We start from the raw sequence: 15,499 nt of genomic DNA on the forward strand, positions 1-15,499 counted from the left end.
GGTCAGAGCCAGGAGGAGAAAACAGGCCCAGAGGAGAGAGGAAACACCTTTAAGACCACACCGGAATTCAGTGGTGATCCCAAGAGACCTTCTGACTCCACCTCCAGGGCTTTAGCCCCTCAGCCACATCCGATTCATTCGAGAGATAGTCTATTAATAACCTGCTATACGTTGGGCACTATTCTAGGTGTTGGAGACGCACAAGTGCAGAAAACTTAAAAAAGTCCCTGTTTTCATGGGACTTACAGTCTAGATGGGGGTAGGAGTGGGTGGAAGAAACTAGCAATGAATAAAAGAGTTACATGAAATGCTAAAAGGTGCTATTGTTGGGGGGGAGTACTTGAAGAGGAATCAGGAGTCCAGAGGAAGCAGGGGTAGGACTCTGTATTAAATAGGAGACTCAGGATAGACTGTGATTTTAAGGGCCAATACTTATTGAGCAACTACTATGTGCCAGACACTGCTCTAGGTGCTGGATGCTTTCCTCCAGAGAGGCTTGAGTAGTGCGGGGCCTAAGCAGGCCATCTTATGGACATGACTTTGTCCCCATTCTTTAGAATAAGTTCTTCAAAGTAAGGGCTTTGTTATCATTAATTAATAGAGTTGCCACTCACCTATCAAGTACTAGGCATCTAACACATATTATCTGTGTGGAGATCCCTACAATGATCCTACAGGACACATTTATCATTTCCCTTCTACAGATGAAGAAACTTAGGCTTGAGTCACTTGTAACTTGTCCAAGCCAAACTGGTCAAGTAACAAGATTCAACCCAAGTCTGATCCCAAGGAAGGGCTCTTTGTTCCCTATTTTGTTCTCCAAAAAATTTCCTGTGATCCTGAACAATACATAGTTTCTCCTAATTAGCTTTTCCATGACCAACACCCTCCGTACCAGAGTCAGTTAAAAACAGTTACTAAAGCTAAATGTAATTAGTGATATAGTTGTGCCATTTTGACCTGTTTCTGTTTGCTGCTGCTGCTGCTGTCGCTTCAGTTGTGTCAGACTCTTAGCAACTCCATGGACTGCAGCCTACCAGACTCCTCTGTCCATGGGATTTTCCAGGCAAGAGTACTGCGGTGGGTTGCAGTGCCTTCTCCATGTTCATGTTTAATTCCCTTGAAAATACAGAGGTTTGCAATCCCTGCTACACCAACTTTAAAAAAGAACCTACAGGCCTAACCCTACCTCTGTCCAGAGATCCAGGTGCAATTGTTCTGCGTTGGAACTCAAGCACTGGCATTTCAAAAGCTTCCCAAGTAGTTCTACTTACGTGCAGGCAAAGTTGAGAACCCATGGGACATCAGGAAGATGGAAGTGAAAGAAGGCTGATAAAAAGGAAATAACCAAAATAATGCTCTTCTGTGTACTTTGCACATATTTTTCTTTAATAAAAATAACTTTATTGGTTTTTCTGATAGTATATGATCATTGTCCTAAACAAAGGGGTGAAATTAAGAAAAAAAAGCCAGTCCTGGACTTTGTTCCCACCTGTGTAGGGGAAAACCCAGTTCTCCCTTCTGTGTTTCTTTACTTTCATAACTGAGAAGGACCCCATGGGGTGCCTTCTCAGAACAGATCCCACTCCCCTGCCACGTCCTCCATCTTGTCTGTAGAAAACATTTAGCCTCTTAGACCCTCCATGAGTTCCAAATAGTAAATTTAATCAGAGAAGTGAGAAAATGAAGAAAGGAAAACAGTCAAGTGAGACAAAATAATAACAGTTTAGCCATTAAACTGTTTAGCCATTAATCAAGGGCTATACATAATATTCTGAGCCAAATTCTTTGAACTATTTTGTAGATACTGAAACCCCCACCAGATGGAAGAAGTTAACCGTATGCTGCGCACAAGCATGTAGACCCCAGACCAGTCGGAATCAGAAGGCTGATGATGTTAATTCCTCATTATCTCATCACCAACCAATCAGAAGAATATCCATGACTGGATCACACATCCCACAACCCCCACTTCCTCACCCTATCTTGAAAACCTTTCTCCATTTGAAAATGAATAGATACACAAATGGGCATAACTGTATCACTTTGCTGTATACCTGAAACTAACAAAACATTGTAATCAACTATACTCTTATATAAAATAAAAGGTTTTTAAAAAAAATAAAAATCTTTTCCTGAACGGCTTCAGGAAGTTCAGGTTTTTTGAGCACTAGCTACCTGGACTCCTTGTTTGGTGCCCTGCAATAAACATAGGAGATTCCTTCACCACAACTCAGTGTCAGTAGGTTGGCTTTACTGCATGCAGCAAGTGGACCCAAGTTACTTTCAATGACACTATTACATTCAACACTACACTTGTGACACTACTAGTCACCCAGTGAGGGAGAGGGGGTAGTTTCCCCACAACAAGCAATCCTCTAGGACACTAGCTGGATGTCCTACAATTTAACTCAATCCTAACACTATCTACTGGAAGATAGTGTCAGATCCCAGAGGTTAAGGGCTCAGTTCCATGAAACCGTCCCCACCTGCTTCAGATGCCACTCCAAGTAGTTGTACTACTCATTATATACCCCAGGTTATTCATTGTTTCTGTCCAACATGGCTACAAATCAGAGGTCCCCAGGACCCCTCCTTAAGTTCCATTACTTTGCTAATGGCCAAAAAAACTTACGGAAATACACTTACCACTTTATTAAAGGATATGATAAAGAATACAGATGAACATCCAGATGAAGAGAAATATGGAGTTAGATCTGTTAGATCCTGTGTCCTAGGCTGGAGAAGGGTGGCAAGGGCTGAAAATTCCATGCTTTCTTCCAGGAGTCATACAAGAGCCAGCCCAGAGTCCTCTGATTAGAATAAAAGATGTTCCTAGTGATCTTATCACTTAGGAATTTGAATTCAATGGTTTTAGGAGCTGTGTACCAGGAGTTCAGGCAGAGATCTATATATATACATATATATATAATTTTTTTTCCTGTTATGTCAGAGAGACAGAGACAGAGATATGAACACCTTCCCATGGTCTCATCCTGGAGGGACAACCATTATTAATAGTTTGGTGTATATACTTGCATGTATTTTTAGACCTCTATAAAATTAACTTTTTAATATAAAAATTTTAAACACATTTAATTTTCTATAAATGTTTTTCAACTAATAATGAATAGTTTTTCATGTCCATACATAAGAATCTACCTTTTCCTTTCTAATGGTTTATTTAGGAGCACCATACGTGATTTGGCCCATCTCCTATTTAACATACATTTATTTCCAGTATTGGACTCTGTTCCAGAGGTGTCTCCTTTCTCATCTACAGAAAGGGTAGGGGAGTTCTAAAGTCTATCAAGGAAAACCATAAACCAGTTTTTGGAAAACTGATGCCCTGAGGACATAGTAGACCCTTCTCCAAATTCCCTTCACTCTCTGCATTTGCTGCAGGACAAGGGTAATCCAGACCTGCTAGAATAACTCTCCACTCTAGTTTCCATCTGATTGTTTCTGAGCACTGGATAACAGAAGCACAAGTTCTTAGTATTTCCAAGTTGGACCAGGGTATCTGACCCGGCTCTTTCAGGTGAAGAATGTCATCTTATGTCGTCCCTAGCAAACTGCTGCTAGGCTAACCTTCACCCAATTAATTCTCCTTCAATTTATCTGAAGATAAAATAATTTGATAAAATGATTTCCTCTGAGTCTTTCAGTAATCTTAGGTCTGTTGTTAACATTTGTAGGTCCAGTCTAGTTATCAGGGACTCAACTCTTCCCAACTAGAACAAAACAATCTTTTGTGTTTTCTACCTGAATAGGGAGAGAGCATATTGCTATTTATTTGTATATTGACTTGTACTTTCCTGAGGTTTCATGTTCCAAATTCTGAAACAAGTTTTGCAGGTTTTTCTCTCATTCAAGTGTCCAGTGCTGTTGCCCACCATTTTTGGTTACCATCACAAGCATATCTATGAATCTATTCTGTCTGATATTATAAAAGTGGATAGATGTCATTATAAATTTGTCCAAACTCACAGAATATACAACACCAAGAGCCAACTAGTGTGATCTGCCTATGGATTACTGGGTATGTGTGGTGACAGGGGAAGTCTCCAGGAAAATGTTCTGTTGAGGCAGGGAGCTTAGCTGACAGAAAGGGGAAATGGTGAAGGGGTATCAGGCAGCCCAGGGACTAGTATAGAGTGGGGCTGAGGTGCTAAGAACAGGCAGGATACAGAAACCTAACGTGAAATATCTGAAAAGTTCATATTGGTGTTCCTATTTCAGGACTGTAAAACACTGGTCTTTATTTCATGTCCTTAGTGAGCTGAGTGCCCTGTTTTCATCTTCTCAATATACAGTAAGTCCTAGTGAGATATTAACCACTTTTTTTAATAGACTATTTTCTAGAGAAGTTTTAGGTTCACAGCATAATTAAGAGGAAGGTACAGGATTTCCTATATACCTCCTGCTCCCACACAAAGTCTCTCCCATTATCAACATCCCCCATAAAGTGGTATATTTGTTACAATTGATGGACCTACACTGACACATCATTATTACCCCAAGTCTACAGTTTACCTTAGGGTTCACTCGGCATTGTACATTCTGTGGGTTTGGACAGATGTATAATAACATATCCACTATTATAATCAGACAGAATAAATTTATTACCTCAAAAAATTCTCTGTGGTCTACCTATTCATCCCTCCACCTCCTCCAACCCTCTCTGCCCTGCAACCTTTTAAAAAATTATTTATTTTTGGCCATGCCAACTGCACACGGGATCTTAGTTCCTCATCCAGGGATCAAAACCATGACCCCTGCATTGGAAGCTGCAGTTTTAACCACTGGACAGCCAAGGAAGTCCCCCCAATCTCTTTTTAATCCAATTCTGCCTTTTCCAGAATGTTGTAGAGTTGGAATCGAGTATGTGACCTTTTCAAGCTGTCTTCTTTCACTTAGTAATACGCATTTAAGTTTTATCTGTGTCTTTTCTTGGTGGACAGCTCCCTTCATTCTTGTGCTGAACAATATTCCGTTATTTGGATATATCATATATGCATCTATTCACCTACTGAAGGACACCTTGTTTCCAAATTTTGGCAGTTATGAACAAAACTGCCATAAACATCCATGTGCAGGTTTTTGGACATATGTTTTCAACTCCTTTGAGTAAATACCCAAGGAGCATAATTAGTGGATATATGATAAGAGTTTAATTTTGTAGGAAGCCACCAAACTGTCTTACAAAGTGGCCATATGATTTGGCGTTCGCATTAGCAATGAATCAGAGTTCCTGTTGTTCTACATCCTCACCAGCATTTGGTGTGGTCAGTGCTCTGGATGTGAGCCTTTTTTTGTGTGTGAGAGGGAGCATTCTAATAGGTGTGTAGTAGTATCTCATTGCTGTTTAATTTGCAATTCTCTGATGACATACTACGTGGACCATCTTTTCTTTTTTTTTAAATACTTTTTCAGTCACACTGCTTGGCACATGGGATCTTAGTTACCCGACCAGGGGTCAAATTCACGCCCCTTGCATTGGATGCATGGAGTCTTAAGCACTGGACCACCAGGGAAGTTCCTGGAGCATCCTTTCATATGCTTAGTTGCTGTGTATCTTTTTTAGGAAGGTGTTTGTTAAGGCTAGTTCTATTTTCATGAAAAAAAAAAAAAAAAAAAAAAAGCCTTTGTTCCCAATGTGAATGCTTTTCTTCATCATCCTTTTCTGTAGTGCTTAAAATTTTTAGTGGTATTTCATCTTTACAAGAAAAGAAAAGCTAAAAGAATCAAAGTTCTAAACAAAATCCAGGGTTGGAAAGAAAAGGAACAGAGAACCAGGTTGCTTGTGTTTCCTCTGCCCAAGGCCATTAAACAGTCTTTACACCTCTCTAAGACAGAAGAACCTGGCAAATGCTGCTACTAGCACCATTTACTATATCCAAAAGAAGCTTAAAAAAAAAACAAAACCAAAAAACTGAAAACAGGTAAGATCACAGTCTCTCAAGAGCAATACATTTAATACATTCATAAGATTTCAAATGAGTACATACATGCTACAGGTTTTCGATTTTCTTTGGACAACACAAAAACACAGTACTCAAATTGTAAGTTTTAACAGGGACGTTTTGACACAACGGCAGGTTAAAAAAATAATAAAACCAACACTGAACTAATCCAGCACCAACAGAGTTCCTTAAATCTCTCATACTATCCTACTTTTGAAATCGTATGGCTGCCTTCTACACCAGCATATTTCCTTCTCTACGCGACAATTCAACAACAACAAAAATTAGATAAAAAATTAGAGGTGTGTCACTGAATGAATAACACAACAGATTTTTTTTTAAAAAAGCCTCTTATTTGTTGAATGTTGAAAGAGGAGAAAATGATTAGGTGGGAAAACTGTAAGGCATTTGATTCATTCACTTCACTCTGATAACAGAGCACAGGAAATACGCCCAAAGGTTAGCAGAAGGATTTAATAAGGATGGCAAGAAATAAGCCCACATTATTTATAAAAGGAAGGCTGCACTCACGAGTATGAAGAGCTTATAATACCATGGAAAAATATTTTAAGTTATAAAGTTAAATGAGAAAGTAGAATATAAAACTGTATATTCAGTATGATCTCAACTATGTAAAACCAAGCCAAAAAAAGGCTGAAAGTTCAAAATGTTAAGTTAGTGGTTGTATTTAAGCAATGTATCTACCTGGATCTTTTCTTCCTTTTATTTTTCTGTCTCTTCCAAAACTTTCTCTACTGGGGAGGATCCTTTTTTTTTTTTTTTTTAACAATTAGCTACCAAAAAAGGATGCCTGATAGAAGTACTGAATTCAAATTAATGAATTTAAGTCCAGCCGATAGGAAAGGATCTGGGCATGTACAAAACTATGAAAACATTCCAGGCTACTCTCTAAATCCACAGTGTGTTGGCTGTAACTTCCCAGAGGCTAGAGGGCTTCGTCCTCTCCTCTAGCCAGGTGCAAAGTGTCACCAGATCCTGCCTGATGAAAAATTGCTGAATTAAACAGAAATGTCATGGATTTACAAAAAGGAACAGAAATACCCACACTTGGCAAAAACCTATTTATAGTACAGGAGTAGCTCTTTAATACCATGATCAAACAAGGCAATGGCTATTTTCTCCTATCTCCTGTGCAGATGGCAAGTTTCAAAAAGCTATCACCACAAGAACTGTAGAAAGCTAATTCTGGCTTAGACACAGAAGTAAAACAGCCCTGTGACAACAGTGGACTAAGAAAAGTCAAAATTTAGAAAATTATAAAAACACTGCTTTCTATAAAAATGATTCCCTTTTAAACATCTGTTTACTGTATGTACTTTAAGGTCCCCACTATCACTCCCCCTCAAAAAAAAGGGTCAAAACCTCTAAACACTTTCTACCAAAGGACGCACCGGTTTGTTCATTCAACTAACACAGATGGAAGGCTCATAATGTGCGAGGCACTAGGGTCTCAAAGAGCAGATTTTCCCTTGCCCCAAGGACATTTCAGTCTCTTAGAGCGGGAGGCGGGCACATCAACAACCACAACACAACAGTGAAAAGCAGGCGCCACTGCTTCCTTACAACTCAAGAATAATCTACAATTCTGGCTGTAATTACTTCCACAAAAGTACTTACAGAGAAACTTTCCTGACTCACTAGGAAGCAAAGATGCAACTACTTTCCCTTGAAAAATATTTCTACACGAGGCAGGCATAATTATTACATTTTGTGATATCTGCCCTCAGACATCACAATGTCTAGTAGTGAGGTCAGTTAACTTTGTTTTAAGCAATGGAGCATTTTCACTCCAAGAATGAGACACCTTTAAGCCGAGAAAAGGTGACCAGTCCTAGTTCTAGATCAAGACTTGTCAGGACCATCAAAAGCTGAGACCCAGGAGTGTAACTTTCAATTAAAAATCTTCAGTCTCCCCTGCCATCCGCTGATTTTCAATATGCTCCTGTGTCAGCCGCACCAGGTCCTTCTGCACATTGGGGTGGTCTTCCAGATCTTCGTAGAGGGATCGCGCAATGTCCAGTCTCCTGTAATCCTCAGGCTTGACTAGGCTTCGCACAACCTGGAGGCACCGCTCTTTCAGGGTGTACACTGTAAGGGCAGAAAACCGACTCTCAGCAGCAGACTCAGGCCTGGGGAGTGAGCGCTCACGAGGCTTGGCCAACCGAGGCCATTACATTTTCGACAGCTGGACCTCACGTTGGACAAAAAAAAGTGAGTACGTGGGTTCTGCCAGAGTGTAACGTGATGGCTCCAACAGACATCTCATAGCATTCATGACCCTGTGGAGGAACTTCCCTTGAGAGTGGGCTGAGCCTATGATGTGCTTTAATTAACTGAGTGTGGGCAAAGTGACGCTGTGGTGATTCTGGGCTTCAGCCTTAAGAAGCTCTGGCAACCATCGCTTTTACGCCCTCAGGAGCCCTGAGTTATGCAGCAAGAGAGACCACACGAAGAGGGCCAGGCCCTGAGACGACACGGGAGAGAGGCCCAGCCCTCAGCCAACCTGCCAGCGGAAAGCAGCCACACCAGTGACCACCAGAGAGTAGAATAACCCCTGAGTTGAACTCAGCCCTGCTTGCAGAATTATGAACAAATAAAATGGCTGTTGTTGGGTTAGGGGTAGCTGTCACACAGCAAAAGATAACCAAAACAACATATAACTGGATTTGGGGGGAACTCAAATCCTGTTTTTGCTTTTTTTTGTCGCACCTCACAGCTTGCAGGATCTTAAGTTTCCCTGATCAGGGATCGAACCTGTGCTCTCTGCAGTGGAAGCACAGAGTCCTAATCACTGGACCACCAGGGAAGTCCCTCAAATCCTATTTTTTTAGTAATTAAAAAATTTTAACTTTTCCTGGAATAGCATTAAGTAGCAAACAGAAAAAAACACCATAACAAGTTGTGAGAGAGACACAGAAGGGAAAATATTTTAGTATTTTAAATAGTAGTTTTCCTGGTTTTTGGACAAAAGGTCCCACATCTTCATTTTGCACTGGGTCCCACATATTAGGAAGTCAGCCCAGCTGCTGACTACTGTGTTCCTCCTGAGGCAGGTCTCAACCTTTCCTAATTGAAACCTCCTTCTGTCTATAGCCTTTTGGGGATTCCAGCTGACTGTCATTGATTTCCTCAAATCCTATTTTTAACTCACTGGGGAACTTACTCTTTAAAGGTCTCCTATAAGGCAAAATTTCCTACATTTCCTTACCAGTGTTTACTTCTGTATATCCAGTGCCTTAAAACAAAATCTATATACACATACTAGTTTGAACCTTATGAAGCCACAGGTATTTGGTTGTTTTTTTTTTTAACCCAAAAGATCAGTTTCTTAGGGTTCAACCTAACCAAATCACTTGAGTTTTAAACAAGTGGTAAGCTATGAAGCTAATGTTCAATTTGGTGAGTCTGTTTTTTTTTATAAACCCCTGACTGGCACAGTAAGCTTGACTGGATTAAATTACATTAAAAGATACAACACCAGAAGTCATAAATAAGCCATGGTATCTCATTCTCTACATGTTTTTTTCTCCTGAGACTCCAGGGCATAATTCTACTCCAAGGCCAGGGAAACAAAATGCACTCATAATTCTACAATCAGTTATTTTATTTAGCCCACTCCTGACAAGCCCAAAGAGCTTCTGAGACACCACAACATCTTTGTTCAACATAGAGAATACCAGTAAATTGCTTACCTTTTATTTATGGTGGAGAATAGGACAAAGAAAAGTTGGATACCTTGCCCAGCATCAGGCAAAAATCACTAAGGACTGAGCTCCTTCAAGGGCCTATCCTCTACTTAGCACAACAGCCTATCGTTTTAAAAACTAAGATGGAACATCGGTATACCTGGCAGTGTGATGTTGGCAAAAATAGGCTGCCCGTCAACATTGAGAGATGGCACAAATAGCTCAGTTTGGTTAACTAGAAGCCCATCAGATGTCCCAGCATCTCGGAAGAGCCAAAGGTGACCTGTTAAGACAAGCAGAGGTTAAGTAGTCACATATCTACTGCCTTCATCTCCCCAGACTGAAATACTTGCCTCTCACTGTGCTCAAATACCATACAAAGCCCTCCCAATAATGTTATTCTATTCAATCCTCACAAAAGGCAATGGAGACAGTAGACAGAAGAGCAAGTAAGTATATCAGGTTCCAAAATGAAGGCCCTTTCTGCTACCTTGGTGCAAAAGCCAAGTATTTGAACTGCAAATCACATCCAATGGTGCAAACTAAAAGCAGAGAGGTCACCAACTCCTCAGATCTGTACTTCTCAAAAACAGTAAGATACAAAAACATCACACTGAGAGAAAAAAGCCAGACAGAGAAGGGTACATTCTGTATAAAGAGATGAAACTAATCAAGGATGTGAAAAATCAGAAGAGTGGAAAGGGGCAAGAGAGAACTTTCTGGGATAACGGAAATATTCTAATCCATAACTTGATCTAGATATTGTCAAAACCTATTAAATGCTAGGATCTGTGTATTTTACTGCATGCAAATTAGAAAAATGGATTTAAGAAATAAATATATCTTATGCAAATAAAAAGGGGGGGGGCAGTTGGAAGGAGACAAAAAATCCCAGGCCTAAGATTCTGTTCAAGGAAGGAAGGAGGCTGCCTGAGAAGAAAAACCGCATGAGATCCTGGGCATATGTTTACTTGACGATTTGGAGGCAAAATTTAAGAAGTGTCAAGTGAGAAGTAATGTTTTTTTATTGTGGTAAAATATACATAACATAAATAAAATTGGTTATTTTAACCATTTTTAAGTGTATAATTTAGGAACATTAAGTACATTCAGGAGGTAAGTAATTTTTTTAATGTTTGTATTAAATCAGGCACAGATAAATTTTGGAGAATACAAAAGTCACACAGTTTCCCAGATAAAAGACTGCAGAAATGTGGATCCCTGGAAGAACTGAATTCTTCCTTATTTAAAAAAAAAATTATTTTTTTTCCTAGGATACTATGTGGTCTGCAAGGATCTTAGTTCCCCCACCGGGGATCCAACCAGGGCCAGCAGAGAAAGCACTGAGTCCTAAAACACTGGTGCGTGCTTAGTCGCTCAGTCATGTCTGACTCTGTCACCCCATGGACTGCAGCCTGCCAGGCTCCTCTGTCCATGGGGATTCTCCAGGCAAGAATACTGGAGTGGGTTGCCCTACCCTCCTCCAGGGGATCTCCCCAACCCAGGGATCAAACCCAGGTCTCCTGCATTGCAGACTGATTCTTTACCTTCTGAGCCACGGGGAACCCCAAAGAATTCCCATTCCTCATTTACTATTAGGAGAAATTTGGTGTAAAAGTTTGAAGAGCATCACTGACTATGCTGCTGCTGCTGCTAAGTCGCTTCAGTCGTGTCCAACTCTGCGACCGCATAGGTGGAAGCCCACCAGGCTCCCCTGTCCCTGGGATTCTCCAGGCAAGAATACTGGAGTGGGTTGCCATTTCCTTCTCCAATGCATGAAAGTGAAAAGTGAAAGTGAAGTCGCTCAGTCGTGTCCGACTCCTAGCGACCCCATGGACTGCAGCCTACCAGGCTCCTCCGTCCATGGGATTTTCCAGGCAAGAGTACTGGAGTGGGGTGCCATTGCCTTCTCCAACTGACTATGCTACCCTCAAGGAAAAATGATTCATCAAGATCCTCTGAAAAAGACAGTGAAATTTTAGCAAGCGTTAACTTCTTTTTGAAAACCAAAGGAAGATTACTGCCTCCTTAGGCAGTAAGGCCTAGACATCTCCAGCCTGGGTTATTACAAGTTTTCTAACTCTTACCAGTAGTCTTCCCCTTCCAAATCACCTTGCATCCTGGGGAAGCTTTTCAGTATTAAATCAGGCAATGCCATTTCTCTGTTTAATAATTTCCAGTGGCCCCCATTTTCCTAGGGGTAAAATCATCTTTCAAACTTGCTCTTCCACCATTCCATACCCTCTCCCCTCTCCCAGGTTCCAGGTGTCAGGCCATGCGGTTCCCTCTGTCTACAGCTCTCAACTCCTGCCTTGGGGTGGTCAGATTCCAGGCACCTTCAGGAAGATCCCCTAACTGAAAGCACACACCCTTCCCTTTCACTGAGCAGGTGCAATGCTGTGCTCCGTTCTTACTGCAGCAATTATGACACTGGCTTGTTCTTATCTATTTATGCATTTGTCTCTTCTTCCCCACTGGACAGAAGAGACACTTCTCCATGAAGGCAGGGACCCGACGCGGACCAGCTCACTGGGCACACCGAAGAATGTGGGATTCTCCTAATCACAAACTGAACAAAAGGGCGTGAGGGATGGAATACACGTGGGGTTGATCTTTAAATGCAAATTACTCAGTCTTAGAAAGATACTCTGTCACTTACTAGTTGCGTCAACTTGAATCTGTCACAACCTCTCTTGGGGCCTCAGTTCCTCGAGTGTAAAATGGGAATAAAAATGACAACAGCAGCTGCCTCCCCCGAATGGGGCGGGGATTCGGTGAGACCGAGCCACCGTCACCGTGGTTCTCAGGCCTAGAGCGCGGCTCGCTGCGCTCAGGTCAAGGGGGCGGCGCGGCCGGGCGCGACAGGGCGACCCCGGCCCGCCTACCTCGGTAGCTGTGGATGCGGCGGCCCGTGCCGGGGGGCAGCGTCGGGTAGGGCTGCGGCTCGCCATCGAAGTTGAGCCATACGGGCAGCACCACGCGAGGGCTGCGGTTGCAGAAGATGACCTGGGACGGCTCGCGCGTGTTCACGGAGCGCAGCACCGGCGGCAGCCGCCCGGCCTCCATCTCCCGCTCGGCGCCGGGTGCCTCAGCACTCGCTTCCTCAGCGCCGGCCTCAGCCTCTTCCGCGTTCCCCGCCTTCCGGGGCATTACCTCTGAGAGCCTAGACTACTCGGGCCTCGCGGGATTCGCCGGCCGCGCGGGGCGGGGCGGGGGGTGCGTGCGCGTCCCCGAGCAGGCGTGCGTGCGGCTTTCGCGCGCTCTCGGTAGAGGATGGAATACACCCTGAAGATGGCAGGGTAGAGGCGGCGCGCATGCGCAGATGTATCTCCTAGCCTTAGGCGACTAGCCTTCTCTGAGGCGGAGGGTGGCGCTAGGCCATCTTGCCCCAGGGTTTCCTCTGAACATTGGGTTCTTGCGCCTCCCGTAGGTTTTTCACACAACATTTCTTTAGCTTCATTCATTGTCTTAAGACCGTCATGGTTTTTGCCATATTCTCCCTACCATCTGCGCTATTATTAATTTTATTAATCAAGTTGTTTTCTCTCCATTTTGGGTCACAAAATTTGAGTTTTGTACAGAAAAGTAGGATGAAGTGAAATTTTCCCTTTCATCCTAGTTCCCTCAACCACCTCAAAAAAATCCCTGGAGGCAGTAAGTATCATCAGTTTTTTGTACTTCCTTTCAAAGTTTTTCTAGGCATACCCAATTGAACACATCTGAGAAGAAATTTTATGTCACCATCAATGGAAATTCTTTATCATTTGCCATAAAATACAGAGGAAATAAGTTAAAACAAGTTATTAAACAAACACAGACCTTAACACTGATATTGTATCATTGCAAACGTTTACCCATTTAAGAGGAAGGAAAATGTATTTTGGGTATTCTAAGTCCAAGCTACAGGCTATGTTGTTCTTAGAGTGCATTTTACACTATGCCAAACCAAACAAGTAGAGAGAAAAAAAAAACGTACCCGTCTTTCAAAACAACTAGTGATTTTTTTTTCTTCTACTTCTCTGCCTTTTCAAAATTTTAATACATATTTTGCCTTGTTTATGCTTCCCTGGTGGCAGAATGATAAAGAATCCACCTGCCAAGCAGTAGATGCAGGTTTGATCCCTGGGTTAGGAAGATCCCTTGGAGATGGAAATGGCAACCCATTCCAGTATTCTTGCCTGGGAAATTCCATGGACAGAGGAGCCTGTTGGGCAACAGTCCATGGGGGTCCCAAAAAAGTTGGATACAACTTAGCAACTCAACAACAATATTTTGAACAATTAAAAAGTATAAAGTAGAGAAAGCAAACATTGATAATCTCACCATATAGAATTAACAATACATTGTCATATTTACTTTTTAAAGTTAAGACAACATAAATGATGAGGCCAAAATTCCTTTAACTTCCACCCTCTGTTTCCCTCCTTCTTCAGAGGAAATAACTACCATGAATCTGGTGTGTCTGAACAGACTGTTTTTCCCCCCTAAATTTATTTTAAATTTCCATATGATAGAGTTCACTCTTTTTGGTGTATAGAGCTGTGTTTTGATAAAATGCATAGTCATGTAACCATCAGGACAATCAAAGTACAGAACAATTCACCCTCTCCCACCTCCCAAAAATGAGTGTAATCAAACCCTACCCCCAGGCTTAAGTCTTGGCAACTATGGATACACCTTTCTTCCATCTCTATAGTTTTCCAGATTGTCATATAATGGGACCACACAGCATGCAGAATTCTGACTCTGGCTTTTCACTTAGTGTGCTTGAGATTCATCGATATTGTAGAATGTATCAAGTTTATTCCTTTCCATCGCCAAGTGGTACTCCACAATACACTCACCAGCTAAGGAACACTGAGCAATCATGAATAAAGCTATAAGCATTTGCATACAGGTTTTATGTGTCTGTCCATTAAGTTTTCACTTCTCTTAGGTGAGAATCATCTACAGATGAGACTGCTGAGACACAGTCAGTGCATGTTTAACTTCGTGAGAAATTGCTCAACTGTTTTCCCAGAGTAGGTTATATCATTTTGCATTCCTACCAGCAATGTATGAGTGTTCCAGTCACTCCACATCCTTGCCTGCACTTAGTATTAGGATTTTGTGCATTTTGAAAAATTTTAGCCATTCTGATAAGAGTGCATATGGTGGTATCTGGCTGAGGCTTCAAATTATATTTTCCCAATGACTAACAATGTTGAAGATCTTTCATGACCTTGTTTGTCATCCTTTTGTCTTTGAAGTATCAGTTCAAATCTTTTGTCCATTTCTTTATCAGCTTGTTTTCTTAGCTGTTGAGTTTTGATAGTTCTTTTATCCAGAACAACTTTGTTCACTATGATGAGATGACTGAGAACAATCTTGATTCAGAAAAGCTGGGTACAATATTAACATTTAACCTCTCTGAACTCCTAGTCTCCATATGGGTCAAATCAAAGCAGCTACCCTATCAACTCCTTAATTTTGTTATAAAAGGATAAAACATTTCATGTTTAAATTTAAAAACCTCAGTGACTTAGTATGGATTAAAATGCAAACCATAACTTTATCATCATCAGTGAGAGTGAAATGTATCAGAACTCTACATAAGTTGAAGGGAGACATTGGGGACAAAATAAATGGTGGTTTAGCATAACACTATTTATGGGCTGAAATAACCTATGTGCAAAGATGTGTATAACCTGAGAATAAAATCTCAATTTCTGGAGCCTGACCAAATACGGTCTTTCAGAAGAAGGAAACCCACAGATAGCTAGGGAAAGTGCCCGAGTTGATAAAATTCCTTAGGCAAGACTTCCAGAAAAGACAAGACACAAGCCT

The 15,499-nt window shown here is 41.5% G+C and overlaps 1 protein-coding gene and 1 non-coding gene across 9 annotated transcripts in view; both read right to left on the reverse strand.

Annotated features, from left to right (window-relative positions):
• Window positions 1-12,879, reverse strand: part of LOC145520715 (interleukin-1 receptor-associated kinase-like 2) — a 74,608-nt gene extending 61,729 nt beyond the window's left edge. For 3 of the 8 annotated variants that reach the window (XM_081527908.1, XM_081527909.1, XM_081527907.1), the window contains exons 1-2: window positions 12,559-12,879; window positions 9,834-9,956 (exon numbers count right to left, since the gene is read on the reverse strand). In XM_081527908.1, the coding sequence (XP_081384034.1) occupies window positions 9,834-9,956; window positions 12,559-12,823 (388 nt within the window). In that variant the 5' untranslated portion in view covers window positions 12,824-12,879. Of the gene's footprint in view, window positions 1-960; window positions 1,120-1,274; window positions 1,330-2,178; window positions 2,272-5,959; window positions 8,076-9,833; window positions 9,957-12,332 lie in introns of those variants that run through there. The other 5 variants (XM_081527914.1, XM_081527913.1, XM_081527915.1 and 2 more) reach the window with 4 other exon arrangements.
• TRNAG-UCC (transfer RNA glycine (anticodon UCC)) lies at window positions 8,721-8,793 on the reverse strand. The gene has a single exon. It is a non-coding gene; the product is annotated as a tRNA-Gly (tRNA).
• Window positions 12,880-15,499: the final 2,620 nt, after the last annotated feature.

Source organism: Giraffa tippelskirchi, chromosome 9, assembly GCF_054371585.1.
Source record: "Giraffa tippelskirchi isolate mGirTip1 chromosome 9, T2T-mGirTip1v1.2.pri, whole genome shotgun sequence".
Classification (NCBI taxonomy): Eukaryota; Metazoa; Chordata; class Mammalia; order Artiodactyla; family Giraffidae; genus Giraffa; species Giraffa tippelskirchi.